This window comes from Vigna angularis, chromosome 3, assembly GCF_016808095.1.
Source record: "Vigna angularis cultivar LongXiaoDou No.4 chromosome 3, ASM1680809v1, whole genome shotgun sequence".
NCBI classification, from domain to species: Eukaryota; Viridiplantae; Streptophyta; class Magnoliopsida; order Fabales; family Fabaceae; genus Vigna; species Vigna angularis.
In genome coordinates, this window is record NC_068972.1 from 21,307,675 (window position 1) to 21,328,328 (window position 20,654).

The following is a 20,654-nucleotide window of genomic DNA, read 5'->3' on the forward strand; positions in this document are numbered from 1 at the left end:
TGAGTCAACAAGCAAATAATTAAATGGGAGGAATATTCAGAAAAAAAAAATGTACAAATGTAAGGCAATGACCTTAGTTTCCTCGTTTTCTTTCAGGGGCTCAATAAAAGAAATCCCCAATGATATCATGGAAAAAGAATTCCTGAGAAAGATTGCACTCAACCCACAATCATACCCTCAAATTGGGTCATAATTGCAATCACAATTCATTTCTCGACTAGCCATTTACTATACAACTTAATTACACACTACAATCACATATTTACATAAAAGAAAAAAGCGTAGACCCCTCTGGCAAAATCAAAAATATTCTCCGCCAGTCATCCAAAATACAAGACCGCGGGCAACATTTGCTTTCTCCTCTTCCACCTGCAATCCATCTTTCTTCACAGATGCATCACCCACCAAGTACATTGTACTCTTACACGAATTATGTTCTAGCTCTCTATACCCTGTGTTCTTATCTTTCCTTTTACAACCTTGTTAGCTCTCTTTCAATCTGGCCAGCATTCTTTTGCAATTCTCTCAAATTATGAACACGATCCATCTTTCCACAATTGAGATCCACTAAGAAGCCAACGTTAGGATTCAACAATTAAAGGCTGGCCAAAAGCTGAAGTCGGCAGAATGAACCACCATTTACCAGTTTCACCCCCGATTTAATGAACCTCGTAGACTCTCTTCAGGCAACGTCCAGGAAAGCAAATGACCACCTGAATCCCCGCTCAGTAACTGTTTTAGGTCAGTCGTAAGGTGGAGGGCTGTAACAGGATGCTTATGGAACTTTAGTACTTTGCGCAAAATCAACTTGTATTCCGGTTCTTTTCCACCAAGATTTAACACTCCCGCCCCTCCAAAACCTGATTTGCTAAGGGAGCTATCCGGGTTGGAGCAGTGAACCATCTGCCACACCTTGACAGCTCCACTCTGATGACCTGTAGCATACCACTTTGTGTCCAACCAATCAGAAAATGTACTGCTTGTCACAGAGAGAATAGAATCAGATGGCAGTTGTGAAGTTTTTATCAGTGCGAGGCAATCCCCATTTATGCTCCAAACAGCCAGAAGAATACCAGCTGCTGTGACAATCTCTCCAGTCAAGTCATTCACAAAAATTGCTGAAACTGGTGCTGGAAATTCTGGGAGCTGTCGTACAAATGACATGGAGCTGAGATCCCATATTATAACTGTGCAATCATCTGACCCGCTCACAATAAGCATGTAAGGCTGGCTAACTTGGAGGCATGTAATTTTGGCTGTGTGACCACAAAGTGCCTTCTCCAACTTCAAGCGTCGAAGTGCACGGGCCCCAAACTTGCTCACTCTCCATACATTAACCAGTCCGTCATCAGCACCAGTAACCAGAATTTGACCATCATGACTAGCACTAACGCACTGAATTTGATTACCTCCATGTAAATTTTCATGTGTTGAAAGAAGCTTATCTTGTTCATAGCTCATAAATCTCAAGCTACGATCAGGAAAACCCCAGGCAACATATTTGGTATATGTTCTTGGTTTAAGCAGATTATTAGTTCCAGCTATGAGAATTTTATCATGAAGAGTGACGATTTGGGTGATAGGGGAAGAGCTTTTGCGAATCTCATGTGCAGCAAGATGACTGGAATGTTTAAGGGGATGGGGCGGAAGCTTTCTGTCTGTACGTCTTTTCACATGGGGCTTGAGGAACAATTGTTTAGGGGTCTGCCCAAAATGATTAATTTGGGCTAAAATGGATGCTTTCATAGCGGGATCTGTAACAGAGTCTATGTCTACACTTCCTTCATATGTATAATGATAGAAGACATTAACTGATTCCTCGGCAGCCTGCCATAGTGAAAACAAATTATATTATGAAAAAAAAGATAAAATGAAGGAGTATGTCTTTATAACACATTTGTTGAGAACATTTTTATTGACGCAATCATCAAGAGATGTCAGGTCTCAGTTTAACCATTGTAAATCTACGTCAAAAGGCACATAATGAAATTTCCAAAAGTTTTGGGAGAAGGATTGTAATCTATTAAAAAGTAATAAAAACATTGGTGATCACAATAAAATCCTTGTTATCAAATCAAGTGTAAATGCATAATATTGCACAAATTAAATGCCACTAATTAAGGTAACCCCATTTAATATAGCACATTAAGACAGTCAACAGAATGGAGGCAAATACGACTTGGAATTATACAGAAAGTAGTGAAGTGCTAGAAATAAAAGCATTGTTTTCCCATACATTTCATAACGAAACAAAATATAAGACATCGTTTGGGAGTCCATAATGGGCATCTACAACTATCAGATCACACCCATATACATGAATGCGTGTCATTGGAGTATAGTTTTACTGTCATTTATTACTTTTCTTGTACAGTAGTAGTCAGATAGTTTAGAAGGTCTTTCACAGCTGACTTCTCTAACTAACCTAGACTGAGTTTGATAACAGCTTTTAGAAGCTATTGACTATATCCTTAGTAATATATAAACCTATTGTAACTCAAACACTTGAGCAGAGAATTCATTTTTCACCACACAGAGAAAATTCTCTTAAACTCTGAAATTTAATACATGTGAACAATTAAAGAAACTGACATTAGATTCTAGAACTAAGCCTTTAACAATGCAATAACACAATTTAAAAATTATAAGAACAAACATTAGTCATAGAGGTACAAGTATATATACGGCAAAATAAAGGCAAGACACCCACCTTCCCTCTTTGCTTATATCCAAAAATGAGGTCCATCCAATGATGCAAATTTTCTGAGACATAATCAGATTCAAGAGCTTCCCTATGCTTACTGATGAACTCTCGAGTGCTACCTTTGGCCCACGGAGGTAGGATAACATCCCCAACCTGAAAAAACACCATAATAATTAAATTTACGAATCAGTTCACTTGCATTTTTTATTCTTGGAGAATTTAGAAATAGCAAAGTATATATTCACAATAGGATAACCTTCTCGCCAGATTGTTTCTCTCCCAAGTCAAGATTGAACCGATTCTCCAAGAACTCGGGCATGTAGAAAAATTCTGGAATTAATTCCTTCACATCAGATGTGTTTCCCTTTCCAGCAGCACTTAGCCAAGTGTCCCTTATGCTATTGAAAAGACGATCAGCATGGTCAAACTGACCACCCTGAAGTTTTTGATTCTCTGTACTAAATGGTGGCAAGCGGAGAAGATAGAATAGGACAATTCCAGCACTAGAATAATGAGATCCATAGTGAAACTTCGGGACCTCCGGATCATCCCAGCTTTCGTATCTAAAACACAGTGATGAAGCTAATGGGCATCAGAAGGAGAAAAAACTGACCTCTGTGATCATGTTCCATGGTCAATATTATTTTTGTACAATTTAATTATTATTATAATATCTTACTTTAGGGTAAGTCTATCAACTATAAACAATTTTCTTGCAAATACAAATAATGTCTTGCATATCCTTCCTGGTATTATAGTTCTAGCATAAGCCCAATATTTCTAGTTCTTTTTTAATGTTATAAATTTGTCTGCGTGCTCTTGAAATCCCATAAAATATTTAGCAAAAATCCCCAGGCAATGGATGACTACAATACAACATATATAATCAAAGAAAAATTGCACATACGACAAAATCATAGAACATTGAAAGAGACCAACCTTTTTCTGAACTCATCTTCACCTTCAGGTGTCTGGCAACCCATTGGTTTATCAAGCCTGCGAAATGTTTTCGGATTGGACAAATCAAGATTTTCACTTTCATAATCTGCAAGTACCCACGGAAAAACTGGATATTGGGTAAGATCACTATATCCACGTCCTGCCAAGGTGTTTAGATGCATGAGGTACTGAAAATTACTTATTTCACCATTTTGCCACCTTTTAGAAAATGATTTTGCCATTATCTTGAAAAGACGGCCACCCTCGTTGCTTTCTTGTTTTGATGATCCTGAAATAGTTGTGTCCAACCTGATAAATAAAGCAGACAAATTACATTAAAAAACATGAAACAGGCTAAGACATGCACCCACACACCTAAAAATGTACTATGAGGACCAAATTAGAAAACAAAAGCAAAGCTAAAATATATGGTTCAATACTCCTTCCGTCTCTAGATATAAGGCATTGATAACTACTCCACACTTGTTAAGAAAGTTGGCTAATTTAATAACAATAAATTTATCTTTAATTACGATATTTTTCCAAACTACCCTTAAAAAATTAATCCATGTAGATAGAGATAGTGATAGTAGTGGAGTTTGATGTTTTAAAACTGAAATTTTCAATATTCTCAAATCTTTGAGAAAGAAACAAATCATAACATTTATATTTATTAACTAAAATAACCAAGGGTATTTTGGTCAAAAAATAAATAATGCAATGGGCAATTCTAGAAGGGTCTTATAAAAAGGGGATCAGGAAATTTCAAAACAATGTCTTATAATTATGGACAGAGAGTATTAGACAACTTAAAAAAAAGCACCAGAATGAAGGTACATATTTTAAATCCTTGGTTTTTCTTATGCTACAACTCATCAATATTGTAGCAAAAAAACTAATATAAAAAAAAAAAAAAAAACTAAATTTCCAAAGATACGCTGCTTGCAATTGCTAATACGTTATGAAAAAACATATAACTACAAAAAATCCAATACCAAGCAAATTATTAAAGCCAAGGACATAATCTTACATGCTATTCCGAGGAAGATTTAAGGCAACTAGATTTTTAAAAACTTCTTCTCTCTCTTTTTTGTGGAAGACCAAGAGATCATTACATCCATCCATACTAAATATTTCAATAGCAACAGGACGAAGTTGGTAATCACGTTTCAAAATCTCATGAACACTGTCAAACTTCCACATGCGCCAAGGATGAGGTAAGTTTCCACTGGTATGTACTTTCTCCTTACCCCATGCACCACCACTATACGCCCATGCTCTTCCCCCAACCAATGATTTAACTGGTGTGTTCCATGACAAAGTTGATTTGGATTGAAAATCCACACTGCCAGTAAAGTCTTTCTTGACACCCAAAGCCTGATCAATAACTGAGAGCTCATCTTCACATTCCTTCTCACAAAAGCAACCAGAATCATCAATATAAAAGTTTTCAATCACATACAAACAGAATTCACCTATCAGGAAAATGCCATCATGTTTGTCAAGACCCATAACCCGTTCACAGTTGTATTTAAATCGGATTTTCTCAAATGGTTCCAGAAAAGGTCTGATCAAGTATTCACCATTGTCGTGCAGTTCTTTATCAGATCTATCATCGACAATCTTAACATCATCAATTCTCATTGAAGAGGATTGCCTTGGAGAACCCATCTCAGATCTTCCGTGTGTGCTTTCTTCTATTGGGAAAGATATTGCACTAGACTTAGCACCATGCTCAAGTGCAGAATGGAGGCTTGCTTCATTCATGCTGCTTGCCTTGTCATCATTCCACTCATTCTTATCATAAACACCATCTTTGACACTACCCAACTTATCAAAGAAAGGTTCATCAAACTGCTCACTGTCAGAACCATTCTGCTTGCTATCATCAGTCAAAAGTTGAAAATAAGGTTTTGAGTCTGATGCATCAGGACCATTTTCAATTTTTCCTCTAGAAAATTCTGCTTTCTCTAACTCAAACTGTCCCTCAAGAATATTCTGTATGGTATCAATTTTCAGTTTGCAGCATTCAAGTTTTTTCCTCATTCGGTATGGACCTTCAATGGGACAAAGCTGCCATTCTGGCTCTTCTGTGAAAAAAGATTTACTTAATGGGAAAATCCCACGTTCATGCACAAGTTGCTGTAGATGGCATTGCCACTCACTCTCTGCATGTAGAATCCATCCATACTTATCTTGCCTAACAACTCTCAACTCAGTGGACATTGCATCACGAACTAAATCCAGTGCATATCTTCTCTCATTTACCTGCTCCCAGTGCCTTAAATCCAATTTTGCAGCTTCTCGAGATTTCCTTGCCATTTCTTTCTTACGACGTCCTTCCATGCCTTTGATTCTAACTCCTGGAAACTTTGCCGATCCTGCAATATACTGCACCCACATAATTCCAGCACACTGCTCCAATACCTTATTAACAACTTGTTCAACGTTTTGATACCACTCAAAAAACTCAGATAAACTTCTAGTCAATAATTTATCAAAACCACCATGGAGCACATCAAGTTGCTGCCCTTGATTAGGTCTAGAAACAAGCAAGTCTTCTAAAGCGGCTCTCCTATGTACCAGAAGATACTTGAACACATCAATGGAAATATTTTGTACAATTTGTCTTCTATCACGGAGAAGAGATATCAGATTCACACATAGACAGCAATTAAGATCTGTATCAGTGTTGCTGGGACAGAATATAATTCTTCTATGAGCAACCAATAATTGTAAGACTGTACTAATGTCAATTCCTGATTCATCTTGAGAAATAGAGGACACTCTCTTTCTTGGTTCATTAAGCAAACCCAACCGCAGAAGAAGATCATCTTCCCCTATATTGACTAAGAATGACGGGAGAAAACAATATAATATCATTCTATTAGTGTTCTTAAGAATTGATTGGATATAAGCCTCTAATTGCTTACTTCCTCTTGATATTGATAAGAGCCTCTTTCCACTAGGAGCAGCTTCTTCAATTCTACCATCTTTGTTTGCCAATTGCAGCATTGATAATAAGAACTCAAGAGTTTTCATTACTGCTGAAGGCTGAGGGAAAGCACCCATGTATACCCGGTCCACAATCATCGAGCACAAAGCATCCAAATTTGAGGACCAGCGAATTTTATCCAATTTTTTCTCATCTTCTTCATCATCACGTAACAGTCTCCTTTCAAGGAAGTTCATAAACCTACTAAGGCATAGACCTTGGAAAACTAACACAGACTCACCATCAACATGTAGATGAACACTTTCCAGGATGCTCTCTATGAGCTGTGATGCTTTGATCTGTTCAGTCACAAAATCAGAAAGAACTTCTGCAATGAAATCCAACACAGCAGTAGCCCCAGCAGAACATGGACCACCGCCATATCCAGAATCGTCTGTGTCCAAAAGCAGCTTTGAGGTAATAACAAAGTGAGCATTCACAGAAGATGTCCCTTGAGAACTAGACTTTTGACTTGGAGATAAATCAAACTCTGTAGCAGACATGGCAGAGTCAAAAGAAGGAGTGGCAGTCAAGGGAGACTTAGCTTCATTATGGCTTCCACTTCCCAGCCAAGATGCCAATGCAACAACTGGTGCTGAAGCAGGCGTATGGGGAACTTTTGAACTGGACTTTTCCGAAAATACAGGAGAGTCCAGCGCAGCAAAGGAGACCGAACTCTGGGAATCTGGTGGTTGGAGTATGTCCAAATTTCCTTTGATGCTGTGAAAGCTGAATTCATGGGAACTGGAAGCAACAGAGCCTTGATCAGCATTGTCACCATCCAAGCTCTGAGCAGTTTGTATGTCTTCACGGACAGATTTATTTGGCTCCAGCTCAGAGACAGTAATATTATTAGGTGATTTCTCACCAGCCATAGAGTTTGGTGGTGCAGTCATATCATCAGAACTCGAACTTACCTGTCCTCGAGGAAAACTTCCAACACTGATGGAGGTTTTGATAGACTGGTCTTGATCCAGAGGCAAGCTAGAAAATGTATTTTGGGAACTGCATGTATCATCACAGTCATTTAAGGTTTTCTCTTCTGTCACTGCCGAGAGTTCTTTGGCCATTTTAACAGCATGTGCAGCCCTGCAAAAGCAAAAGGTTTAGTTCAATAACAAGGACTCAATTCAATTAAGATGATCATCAGATTAAGTAGTCAACATGTGATTAAAGAGGAAACAAAAAAATTAGAGAATACAAATAAATGCCATGAAAATAAAAGATATAGTGGTCATCTCATAACAAACCTCACACAAGAAAAATATAGATCTATGCAGTTTTCAAGAAATTCTGCACGTCTACAAACAGCAGTAAAAGGGGGACACATTTTAGCCAGATCAACCATAAATCTTAGAACAGCAGTTGCAGCAGCAGGGGCTGATGCCTCCCCACCCATAAGGCGAGCAGCATATGTCTTGTGCATCAGAGCTTCCCCCTGAAGCTCACCAGCCATGTCTGAATTTCCATCCACAAGTTCAGCCACAAGGCTTGCACCAACCTGGGAAAGATTACCAGTTTGGTGGGCAAGCATGGCTTGCATGCTTACTCTATCAAAAGTTGTTTTTGCCATGGCAATTACAGAATCCAACAACTCTACAAACTTCAGTTCTGTTAAACTTCCATCATTTGGCATAAGGGCATGAAAGTCCAGCATTCGGACCTCTGGTAACCTTGGGTAAACTGGCTTGCCAAATATCAAACAAAATAGAATATAGTAGATGTCTGGGGAATCATAGAAACTGGGAAGCACCCGAACTAAACCTTGATAACCTCCACCTGTGCGAAATTTAATTGCAAATGTTGGAGAGGAAGTAAGACACACACCAAGTAGAGTCATGACCCATCTCATACTAGTGGGATGAACTGCTTCATCAAGAAAATACGTAATTAACTTAGAGGAAACAAGTTTATGCCACAGCTCAAGCAACTCTTCTGATCTAATAGTGACTTGTAGATCAATAAACATCTCTAGTAACATATTTCTGACAATTACATGTTTACCCATTGATTCTCTCATAATTGGACGCTGTGGAACCAACCCTGGGGGATCAAATGTCATAATCACAAATCTAACCACATTTTCAAGCTCAGAAGATAGAAAGCCATCCTCCAAAATGACCCCAAGCAGTACGACCAACTTTTCAAGGACGGGAACTTCAACATCACCCCTTTGCAACGTCACTAGTAAATGCTGAACAAGGTTAATTCGCCTCAAAATTGTAAGATTGTGATTTCTGTACCAATGCATGGACACTAAATTTTCAAGAAATCCAAGTAATGCAATTTGGATTGAAATTGAGGCCGTTACCCACAATGTCCAATCCAATAAAACATGTTCAACCATGTCTGCATTTGATAAGACAATGCAATTTGAAGTTTCAGCAGCAACATCAGTATTTTCCAGCTCTGAAATGTGACTAAATGAATCTTTTTGTGCAGAAAAATCATCCATGTCCCCAGGAGATCCAACTGAAGAATTCTCATCTGGAAACTTTGACAAAAAATTATCCTCAAGACCAGTTTCCAGCAGCGATGAAGCAGGAGACAGAATAGTCTGAATAGTCTCCAACTTTTTTGGTTCAGAAAAAGAAGCTTCACATGCAGCAATTTGAAAGAAGATATCAAGAGATTGCATGTCAAATAATGTCATTTTACGACGCAGAAAAAGGGCAAGTAGATGGTATCCCCTATAAGTTTGCATGTCCTTAAGATTCTGAGGATTTTGATGAAGTGCACATGCAAGGAGAGTTAGAGCCATATGCAGCATATCCCTAGTTTCTGCTGCTTCAACAAGAGCAAGAACAAGTTCCATCCCACCAATAGGGCTGATTGTCTCTCCAATCACACCTTGCTTACAGATATAAATATCTCCACCAAGACGTCCAAAACGTGGAATACCTGCAATCTCCAAAATTAAAATAAAACTGATATTGAAGAAACAAATCAAATAAGAGAAAGAAACATAAAAATCAAATAAGAGAAAGAAACATAATGTCTAACTTTTCTAAATTTAGTTACACACCTCCAATTGGAGAGGCAGCAGCAGACATGGGATCTACCAGATTAAGCATTGAAAAGCTACCGGATGAACGAATGAATTCCGTGGTAGTTCCATCAAATGCAAAAATAAGTTTCTTTCCAGAAAGCTGTAAAGAAAGATTTCCAAGTCTCTCCAAATCCCAGACAATTCCACTTCCATCTGCTTTTAAGTCTCCCTGCTTGCTTGTAGAATCCAGTCTCTGACCATTAGCAGCCAAAGTCAAATCAGCATCTAAAGAATCTAATATGGCCATACTACCACCACCACAGGCCTGGTTAGGTACAAATTGTAGAAGATCTGTGTCCTGGAATAGTCCCCTGTATCCTCTACCAAGTATGTACATAAAACAAATACATCCTGGGGTAAGCACTTCCTCAAAAAGATAGCAAGAGCGCAGTTTCCATGCCAAGTCACTGACTCTAGCATTTCCAACTGATGTCCCAATAGTAACCTGCAATTGTTTACCAGGTGGACATGGTGAATATCCTAATTTCCCAGTGTGTCTTAACTTTCCATTCAGATAAACATATGCAAAACTAGCTTGGAACAGCCCAGCAAGAGCATTGGGTTTGCTGTGAATGACTGCAAGGTGATGCCACCTTCCCTCTTCAAGTTCCAAACCAGAAAATGATAAGAAAGAAGAGTTGCTGGTTGCAAGGGTAAGAACACCATCCTCCTGGAGATATAATTCTGCATACGTTGCAGTATCACTGTTAGTAGCACCAACAGAAAAAATCCTTAAGATATGTCGCTCATGCAATCCACTTGAACCAGAGCGCTTCTTGGAAGATGCAAATTTTGAAACGTCAGTGTCTTTTGATTGTGATTTTAAAAAATTACGAAACTGGAACCAACAAACAAATGAATAACCAGCAGCTGGAGGCCATGATCTTTCACCCAAGGAAACATGAATGGCAGCATGCCCAATCTTGCTCATATCCATCTCCACAAATGGTGCCAGAGAAATATTTTCTGAGGCCGTGTCTTCCATAAGAATTAACTTTTCCATCATTTCAACAATTATATGACCTGAATTTTTCATCCTCATTTGCAGAACATATCTAATGAGCATTCGAAGTTCAGATGCAGATAGCCTAATCAACAAAACATATTTTTATTCAAATATAAGTACAATAGTAGATTAAAACGAATAATTTTAGAACAACGGCAGTAAGGATATTCTCCATACCTGTAAGAACCAAGGACTTCCACAATTTTCAACGCATAAGTGAGTAAAGAAGACGAACCCGAAAGAAAAGGTTGGATTGTGTCCAGCAAAAGTTCCACACAGCCTAAATATAACATAAAAAAATCAAGTGAGCGTTAAAGAATAACAAATAACAACAAACAATATAGTACACACCTGTAGACGTGAGGCTTTCCTGATTAAAGGGACCAGCACGGGCTAACTTTTCAATCAGGTCTAAGAGTTTTAACTGCACCATAGGAGTAAGCAACAATAATGAACGAATCAGAACCTTAACAGCACTAGCATTGTAAACCCGCTCTTTTTCAGGATTAATTGGGCCTGATGGAGTCAATAAAAGATTATGAGACGACTCATTCTCAATTGCATTTGATTTTGTTAAACCCTCTGATGCTAAGAAAGGAGGAATAACAATTTCAAGGGCAAGTTCCAACATCAACTGGATGACTTGTTTTTCATGCTCCACGCACAATAAGCCAGACTCACTAAGAAGATCAAAGAAAGTTTGTGATGATAGAATTGTGTGCAACTTCATTCTATTAACAGCATTGTCAGATACTCCAGCAGTTACAACACGCAACAAATACGTAAACACCTTAATGTAAACATTCAATGAAGATTGATCTGAGTCCCCTCCATCACTTTGGAACCCATGTAGAGTTGTGAGTAAAAGGGAAAAACCAGTGGCATCACCAAAAACCTTCTGAGCAGAATTATTAACTCCCAGGATCCGCCATAGTGCTCCCATAGTGTCACACTTTGCATCAAGGGAAAGCTGGTATTGGGATCCTGAAGCACTGTTAACCATTCCACTTTTCAAAATTTCAATCAACGTGCCTAATTCATCAGGATGAGCCTGGCAAAAGTTACAATCAAGTCATCATGATGATTTAAAGTGAAACAACACCTAAGTAATTTTGTAGGTAGGATGCATCCGCACACATTAAAGAATTACTGTTTTGTGATTAGCAACACTTATTATGAGCAAATAACTGCAAAGTCCACTCCAAATATAGAGAATAGAATTTATTTTAGAGAACATGAACAAACCTGAGAGGTATCTTCAATTATAAGACATGACAATATCCTAAGGACTCCTGAACGATGTACCTCAGACACCAGAAAAGGTAATATCACAGTCACACCACCAGATGAGCGGAATGAAGCTTGATTAGCCTCTGCTTTCTTCAATAAAGACACCATACAGTCCCAGGCAATAGCAATTGTATCCTCTACATCAAAAATAGGAAACTTGCCAGAACCAGATTCCATAAGCTTGGGTGAGGTAATAATACCATCCTTATTGTCCATATGTTTCTGGAAATTGTTTGAGCTATTTTTCCTCTCCAACTGCCTTGAGTTAACAGTCTGTTGATCAGGAGCCAAAATCCTGTGTTGCTTCAGATCATCTAGCATAACTTCCAAAACACCAACTTCTCGCAAAACTTTCTTGTATTGTTGGTCAAAAGACAAGAGTTTTACAAAGAAAGAAAGAATTGTCTGCTTCAGCTCTGAGGTTATTGGTTGCTGCAACAAACAGCAAAGTGAAAGTAGCTCTTGCTCAGGAACACAATTTACTACAGTCACAGCATACTCCAGAATTTTCAAGATTATCTCTTGCAAATGAGAAGGAAAACCGGCCATATTTAGGATTAAAAGTGGAACAGTTCGTAATTGCTGACACAAGCTATAGTTCTCTATGTGGCCTGAAAATAATTTAAAAAGTCTATTTAATACTTCAGCCTGCAACTTCCAGCTATTAGCTTTGAGGAGAATATCCTGTAACATCTGTACTGCTTCAAGGTCTTTAATTTTATCATTTTCCTTCTCCCAAAGTTCATCACCAAGCCAATCAGAAGACAAGGTACGACTTTTGCTGTGACCACCATCCCTGTTCTGAGTAGATTTAGAACCCTTGCCTACATTAGCACGTGGAGACTCATTTGGTCCGGTTTGAGCTAGACAAACAAGGACATCTAGCAACCTAGACAATGTGGGCGAAAGATATTCACTGGAAGACTGTTCTTGTTCATTGGAATTTTTTTCTCTGCTATTTTGGGATTCATCTGAAGCAATATTTTGCTCATCAAATGTATCTGAATGAGCAGATTGAAATCCCTGATTCTTTGTCATGTTGGACAGAGTTAGTGCAAATTGAACTAGGAATTGATATCCATGGGCATTATGTATATCCTCTCGAAGTCTGACATTAGCAGCCTCTGCAGAACCCATATAACAAATCAGAACTACACAACATTGGCATGCTTTAAAAAATAACTGTAAAAAAATATCTTTAACCACATTTTAGCCAATGATATTGTTATGCGTATAAGAACATTATCCACTGCTCTTCTGATAAAATTAAAAATTACCAGCTCTATACGACAACTCTACACACTTGAGTAACAAATCAACAATGCCTACTGTATATGCAGCATCTCCACAATCAGGATCAAAATCTTTCACAGCCAATAAAAGAACTTTTATCTGCATGGAGGAAAAATAATCACAGGATTAATTACAAAAACATATAATGAATCCTATGAACAATATGGATCAACATTAGTGCAATATTCTACAAAAATGAAACTGCACCAAAGCCACATGCACTAACTTCATAATTGATAAGTGAGTTAAAGCATCATCCAACAGAGTCAGGGGCCACAAACTTTAAAATTTAAAACATTCAGACATGATTTTTTAATAATTTTATTTAGGTTACTAAGATGAGACTTTAGCACACCAGAACTATTGGTTCAATACAACAAATTCATGAACTATATGACAACTTTCAGAACCGTATTTTGTTTGAATGAAGAAAAATCCAGTATTAATGTTTTGACGTTATGATTATTATGTTAAGATTGATAGATTTGTGTAGAAATACCTAGAATTAGGTAGTTGATTGCTGAAGATATGTTTCTACAAGTTCTAACCTGGTCAGTTACATATTTCACATCAAATGCAGAACTAAGTCAATGTAAGTAGACCGATGCCCTTGTCCATTTTCTATGAATAATCAAACTGAACAAGAAACCAAATCAACCATTCAAGAACAGTGTTGACTGTTATTATAAATCCAACTACTTAAATTTGTTCATAATTTCTCCCCCATGCTAAAGTGTTAGAACCCCTGCCTCATGTCTATAACTTTTTTCAACGTCCATCCCTTAAGCGCTGCAAGGAGGAGCCTGACATGACCTTACAGATTTTTTTGCAAATGATAACAAATCTGAATTTCTACTACAAAACACATTTTTCTCAAACCCGCAACATATTTTGCAATTATGTAATTAGTACAACGGATCATGTGATATAATGTTTTGTAAAGTGTAGAACATCTGATAGCATAGCAAACCAGTTTGCTCCTCATTTACATGAGATTGCAAGAGACCAAAAGGAGATCCTTTTGCACAAGAAATCTTAAAACTAACACCAACCCTCCCCTTCACCAATTACTAAAAGCAAAATAACAACAACAACAACAACAATAATAATAGTAATAATAAATAATTTAAGCTTCTACTCTTGGAAACATAACATAATGATGTATCATTGCAAACTACCCCACAGATGTTGTTGAACATTGACATATGCCATCAAAGTGCTAAAAATGAACAAAAACTGCATGGTAATAATATATAAACAAGAAATACAATATCAGTTCTGAGACAACTTCTTTGACATAAAAAGTGTGTAGTTATGGAAGATAGATGACATACCAAATGATGCTTGCGGATGTACTTAGCCGTGCTTCCATAGTCATTTACCAAAAGAAGACTAAGTATCTAGAATTGCAAAAACATAAGTATTCAATATTCAACCATCAGAATAACATTATCGGTTCAAAATATTCATCATATGAAATATTTACATCAATTCCAATACTAATTTGACTGCAGACAAATGTGCTGCAGTTTACCTGCATAGCATGTCGATGAAGTTGTATGCTGTGCAATGGAACAAGTCCTTCCTTATAACGAGAGAAAACAATCAGAGATCTCTTGGCAACCATTTGAAAAAGAAGCTGAAGTGAATCATCCTCTATCAAACTCTGTGCTGCTGATGGATGGCTTGCTAGAGCTTTCATGATATGCACTACACTTCCTTCCACCTGCATAAGAAAAATAGTTTAAAATGCAAACTAAGAAAATGCACAAAAGTGATTTTACAATATCCCAACTAGTTACTCATCACCAAGTTATTTTTTATGGTTTATGCTCTCAGGCTAAGGAAATATAGAGTTTACAAAACCACAACTAGACTAAATAAGGTGAACTCTTTAAAAATAAATGGTTTGCCTACAATCATGTGTAAGAAATAAAAATGCATATTCAACGCAAGTAGATCACGCATAGAACAGAACCTCAAGCCGGCGGTTTTTCCCAACTTCACCATCATAATCATTTTGTAACATGAGGTTTTCTTCATGATCAATAGCACTATTTGACCTTTGAATGGTTGCATCAGGATCAAGAAGGGCATTCAGAGCTTGAATGAGACAGCAAAATATTCCAGAGTCAAGTAGAGATTGCTTGTCAATGGGCTACAAAAAAAGCATATACATAAAAACTTCTGCTTAAAGCTCAAGAAAATTTAGGTACATATGGTTACACAAACACAATGAGTCGCAGTAACACCAACCACCAGATTACCACACTAAGTAACAATCCTAACACAATTACCTGCATTAATTACACAAATATTTCCATCCAAACACAATTGCATATTTTTCTGTAAACAAATAACATGTATTCTATATCTCCTAATAAAAACTGACTTGGCAAAAAAACTTTCTCAGAAGCATACCCCAGAGACAAGGATTTCCACTGAAGTTAATAAATTTGCCCCAGGACTGATTCCATCCTGCATGGAAAAGAATCTCTGTAAATATAAAAAGCAAATAAAAAAATATGCAAAAAAGACATATAGAAATGACTAAGAGAAACCTTTGTGACTTCTGAGAAAAACTTTAAAACTTGAACAGCACTCAAAGATCTTGTTTTACTGCTGATTTTTAACTTCTCTATATCTGTCACAAATGCTCTTCCCACAACAAATGAGAATATATGGGTTTCAACTAACCTGTTTACCATTAACATTACAAAAGCCAGTTAATAAACTCCAATCACCAAGATGAATAATACATTTTAACATTTTTAAGAATAGCATGTATATCTAACCAAGAAGATGCAATCTATATTTTTCAAAATCTTCAGAATGAAAATGGTAAAGATATAAACCAACTCCCAAGTTCATTTAATGACAATGGTATCCAGACATATATTCATGGCAGAAGTTGTTAAGACTGTGGGAAAGGGCAATTTGTTAAAACAGTTAGGATATTGATTAGTTAGTTAAGGGGCTAATGAGTTAAAAAAATAAGAGGATGTAAGGAGAAAGGATTAATGCTTGTTTGTATCATTTGTAAATAGAGCATTAGCTCTTAGTGAAGGGAAAACCCTTAGAGGAGAGATTGCCCTTCTATTCCTCTTTCTTTTAACCCTACAATATATAAAATCTTTCTTTTCTTTCTTATTCCTAATTTGCTGGTTGGTAACAGAATGAGACAAGTTTTCACCTTCAACTGAAAAACAACATCCATAGTTTTAAAATAGCTTGTAGTCGTCTGAACCACAAGGTGCATCAACTAGATATTTAAAGTTCACTTGATCACCCAGAATACTTCCAATTTAAGCCCACTTAAGTTACAAAAAACTTAAATATCACTCTTTTCGCCCTCATCAATGACTATTCATTCCAAAGCACTAGATCATAATAAATAGCTAAGCACATGAGTAGCGCTACTGCACCATAAACAACCAAAGCAAATACATGCAAAAGAATGTTGCAACTTCTAACTGACAATGCAAAGTAGGTTTAGGCTCATCATTCTACAAATCCAATAACTCTTCCTTGAGGACAAAACATTTCCTACTACCACCTAATCAAAACGATGATGCTCATATAGATTACGGTATGGGTAGCAGTGCAATAAAGCCTAAGGAAAAATTTCATTACATTGTAACTAACTGAGCTACATTAGCATGCTGCTTCACTAATCTACAAAAGGCATCTATGCTGAAATTCAAGGCCGCTTCTTTTTCCTGCAAGGAAATGTGAAAACAAAATCAACTACTGATTTATCATCATCAACTACAACATGCGAAATTTGCATGAGACTGTCAAACAAAATAAGCAATGACAAAAACCTTCTCAGAGCTGGACGATCGAAACTCTTCCCAGAATCTCTTGAAGTCCAATTCCAGTTCATGTTTGTCCCTGATTTAAAGATATAAAAGGTCAAAATATCGTCTAACATCTTAATGAGAGTGTGTCATAATAAAAAGAAATCCATGAAACTCATTCTAACCAATCATGAAACACAGAATTTGAAATTTGGTGCATTAAATAAAGGTATTTTAATATACAGTACAACTAATACACTAATTCACCAAATCATGATATAATCTAATGCAGGAAATGTGCTGAAATATGTCAATGCTGCAATGTGGCAACAAAATCATGCATCAACTAACATCCTCAATGAATGTGTGAAACTAAGAACTGACATGTTTTCATCATTTAAACAATTAGCTAGTCTTCAGTCTTGCAATCAATAAACATGAATGTTTTGCAGCCGCAAATGGCTAAATAAGCAGAAAAGCAAACACGCCCAAAAATTCATACTCCCATTTCGTAATTAAGGTACCCATGATGCTGAAATGACCTATCAAGCAGTTAAGCTCCAATAACTAACGAATAAACCACATTCACCAGTACAAAACTGGAACGTTAGTAGTGAAAAAAAGTCAACAAAATGGAGCTAGTTGCAGACTCCCAAAAAGGGAAATAGATTTAGTAACCGTGCGGACAAGTTAAAACTTATCATAAAAAACGGCAATCCATGTGCAACAAAAATACAACTATCACATGTGAATCCACTGCAAATTCTACAAGGAAATTAACAAGATACGGAAAACACACAATTTTGAGCACCATACTTCAAGAACCAAGCTCTTTCCTGCCCAGCACTGTCCCTTTCATATACCGAAAACTGACCTCAGAACAATCCTTAGCTCCTTACAACTTAGCATCGACAACTCACATAAACAGTACAACTGCAGCAAACAGAAAGTAATAGGATCTTACAACTGCACCTAACTCTAAGCTGCGCGTTAACCATAATCTATTCCATCCTTCCACAGTTGAAAAGACACAAACTACAACCACCTCTCTCTACCTTCTATTGTATCTTTTAATCTCTGTTCACGAGCAAATCAAAGTCAATGCAACACTCAAATCATCCAACTCGAACAACAATTTTTCATTGTTCAAACTTCACCACATAACTAAGAGCAGCATAAACCCAAAAGAGAAAATTAAAAATAAATAATATGTATATATATATATATATATGAATATAAGGACCTGGTAGGGGACGAAGAAGAGGATTGCAAAGCTGAAAAGACATTGTTGTCGCGGGAAGAAGAAGAGGAGGGAGGAGAAGCAGAAGGAGCAGCAGAGGATGGCGATTGAGTGAGGCCAACCTTCTCTTTGAAGTCCTTAAGCAATGTTACCCATTTCATCGTTTCCCTTTGGATCCTTGAAACATATAAACACCTCTATCATCCGATGACCATTCACCAGATCCACCAACTACCTATTTCCCTCCGAAAAGGGAAAAAACAAAACACCATTCAAACCAATCACCCAAACCAAACAATCTGCGATTCCAGCAGCAGCAAATGCGCTCCCTCCCTGCCGATCAAAAATGGCAGCAAGATCTACCAGATTGTGATTCCCAGGTTCTGCTTTCCGATTTGTGAATTCAGTTCTTCTCCTCCTTTCCTTTTCCAATTTTTTTTTTTATTTTTTTTTTAACTCCCTTCTATCAATCTATTTTTTCTAACTTTTCAGAAAATGTTTGGGTTGTTCGCAGCCCTAGAAAGCAGGGGAGGTAACGAAAGATGAACAAAATATGAGTAGTGTTGTTTTGGAGGAGAAAGAAAAATAAATGCCAGTTACTAAGTTTCTTCAAAACAGAAATATTACAAAAATTTTTAAAAAAATGAAAATTTTGGAAATCTTTCGGACGGCCACTCGCACCGCGTTGCATCAACAAATCAAGTTTCTCTCTCTTCCTCTTTCTATTGCTAATTGCTAATATATTATGAAGTCTATCTATTGAGTTTTGAGTTTCGCGCACACACCTGCGCCACGTCAGCGTCAGTGTGGGGTCCACGAATAGGAAGAGCCCACGTGGAATCCCGTGATTGAAGGCCAATACGTGAAACCCTCGTCCCTCCCACTCTCTTTTATTCTTTTTCCTCCGCTCTGCTATGCTTAACACCCTTCAATTCAATTTCACTGTTATCTTCTTTTCATTTCACATTTGTTTGCTACATGTGATTAAATAATTTATTTATTATTTCAATTAATTTTTTCATTTTATTTGGGTGTTTAATTAACATATATAATAATATTTTTTTCATTTCTTAATGACAAAGCCTAGGTTTCTTAGCGTTGGAGAAATGGCAATAGAGTTGTTGCTCAATTTCATTTTTACTTTTTCACCTTACCAACCCAATCTAACAGTCTTACATTATATGTGCCATTTGAATGTACCACGAAATTTAAGTTCTTTAACACGTTATAGTTTCGTTATTTATTTATTCATTTATGAAAGGTATTGTATATATTTAAACTTTCAATGCTGGTCAGACAAAATTTAATCCTTTTTCTAAGGAATTTTAGATCAAATTAAAAATAATGTATCTAACTTATTTCATGTAAAGGATTTTTTATAAATATGTTTTAAATGATTAATTTTAAGAAAATAACACACATGATGAGATCACTTGATTAATTTTTTATTTTTTATTATGAGAGTGTAAAGACCTGAAAAATAGAGTGTTATAGAACAGATTGATGTATTAGAATAATGAGATAGATTATTTTACTTTAAAATAATATGATAATATAAAAGGAAATTTTATAAACACTTCTCATTATTCTAAGAATACTTCATCTCTCTAGAACTTTATTCCTCAGAGTTCTCTCTAAAATTTCTTCTTGCTGAGTTATCGGTTCAACGATCAGGAAGTGTCTAGGCGATCCTGGCGTTGAGGGCTTGAGTTTGGACCAATCAATTTCTCGTTCTTCAGCTAGTAAGTTGTCTCCCTTTTTCTGTCCACTCTTCTCTATGCTGTGAGCATGCAACGATTCTGGTTGCATGTGATTAGTAGTTATTCCTTCCATTTCTAGCTCAATTTAGGTTCTAAGTGTGGTTCTCTATCACCAATTGGTGAGTTGTAAGTTTATGTTCAAATTCCTTGTTGTGCAAGGTACGGCTGGAACGTTTCTGTGTGTGTGGCTGTTATTTCTGAGGTAAGGGAAGCTATGTTATGTTTTAATTATCAATTAATGTTTAGGGTTTAGGGTTTAGGGTTGTTGGTGACTGCTGGGATAGTGTAGATAGGTCATATGGGACTGGTTTGAGTCATCAAAATGGTCAAAAACAGGTTCCAAGTGGTAGAATTGGTTTTGGGCCTATAAGTTGATGAATTGGAGGTTCTAGAGTAGAGATTGGTGCATAAACACTTTAGATTGGTGTTAGGAATGTTTAGAATCCTTTAGTTAAGTTTAATTTAGTATATACATCGAATTAGGAGTGTTAGAAGTTGGCCAAGTTGAGTAGAATTGGTAAGGAGTGGTTGAGTTGTGTAATTCTGCAGAATTTCGTTCTGCAGATTATGCAGACTCG

At 36.8% G+C, this 20,654-nt stretch overlaps 1 protein-coding gene across 2 annotated transcripts; it reads right to left on the reverse strand.

Annotated features, from left to right (window-relative positions):
• On the reverse strand, positions 1-19,031 carry LOC108325465 (protein SPIRRIG). Of its 2 annotated transcripts, XM_017558543.2 has the most exons (19): positions 18,320-19,031; positions 17,101-17,170; positions 16,910-16,995; positions 15,838-15,973; positions 15,698-15,754; positions 15,255-15,434; positions 14,811-15,002; positions 14,611-14,676; positions 13,261-13,375; positions 11,939-13,107; positions 11,045-11,744; positions 10,871-10,973; positions 9,664-10,775; positions 7,889-9,539; positions 4,674-7,727; positions 3,644-3,952; positions 2,961-3,267; positions 2,711-2,857; positions 1-1,827 (listed from the first exon to the last, which is right to left on the reverse strand). In XM_017558543.2, exons 1-19 carry the CDS (start codon positions 18,475-18,477, stop codon positions 649-651), a joined length of 10,791 nt encoding a protein of 3,596 aa, XP_017414032.1. In that variant the 5' UTR covers positions 18,478-19,031; the 3' UTR covers positions 1-648. The 2 variants fall into 2 exon arrangements, with proteins under 2 accessions (XP_017414032.1, XP_052731477.1); XM_052875517.1 differs by lacking the exons at positions 15,838-15,973; positions 17,101-17,170; positions 18,320-19,031.
• Between the last annotated feature and the right edge of the window lie 1,623 nt (positions 19,032-20,654).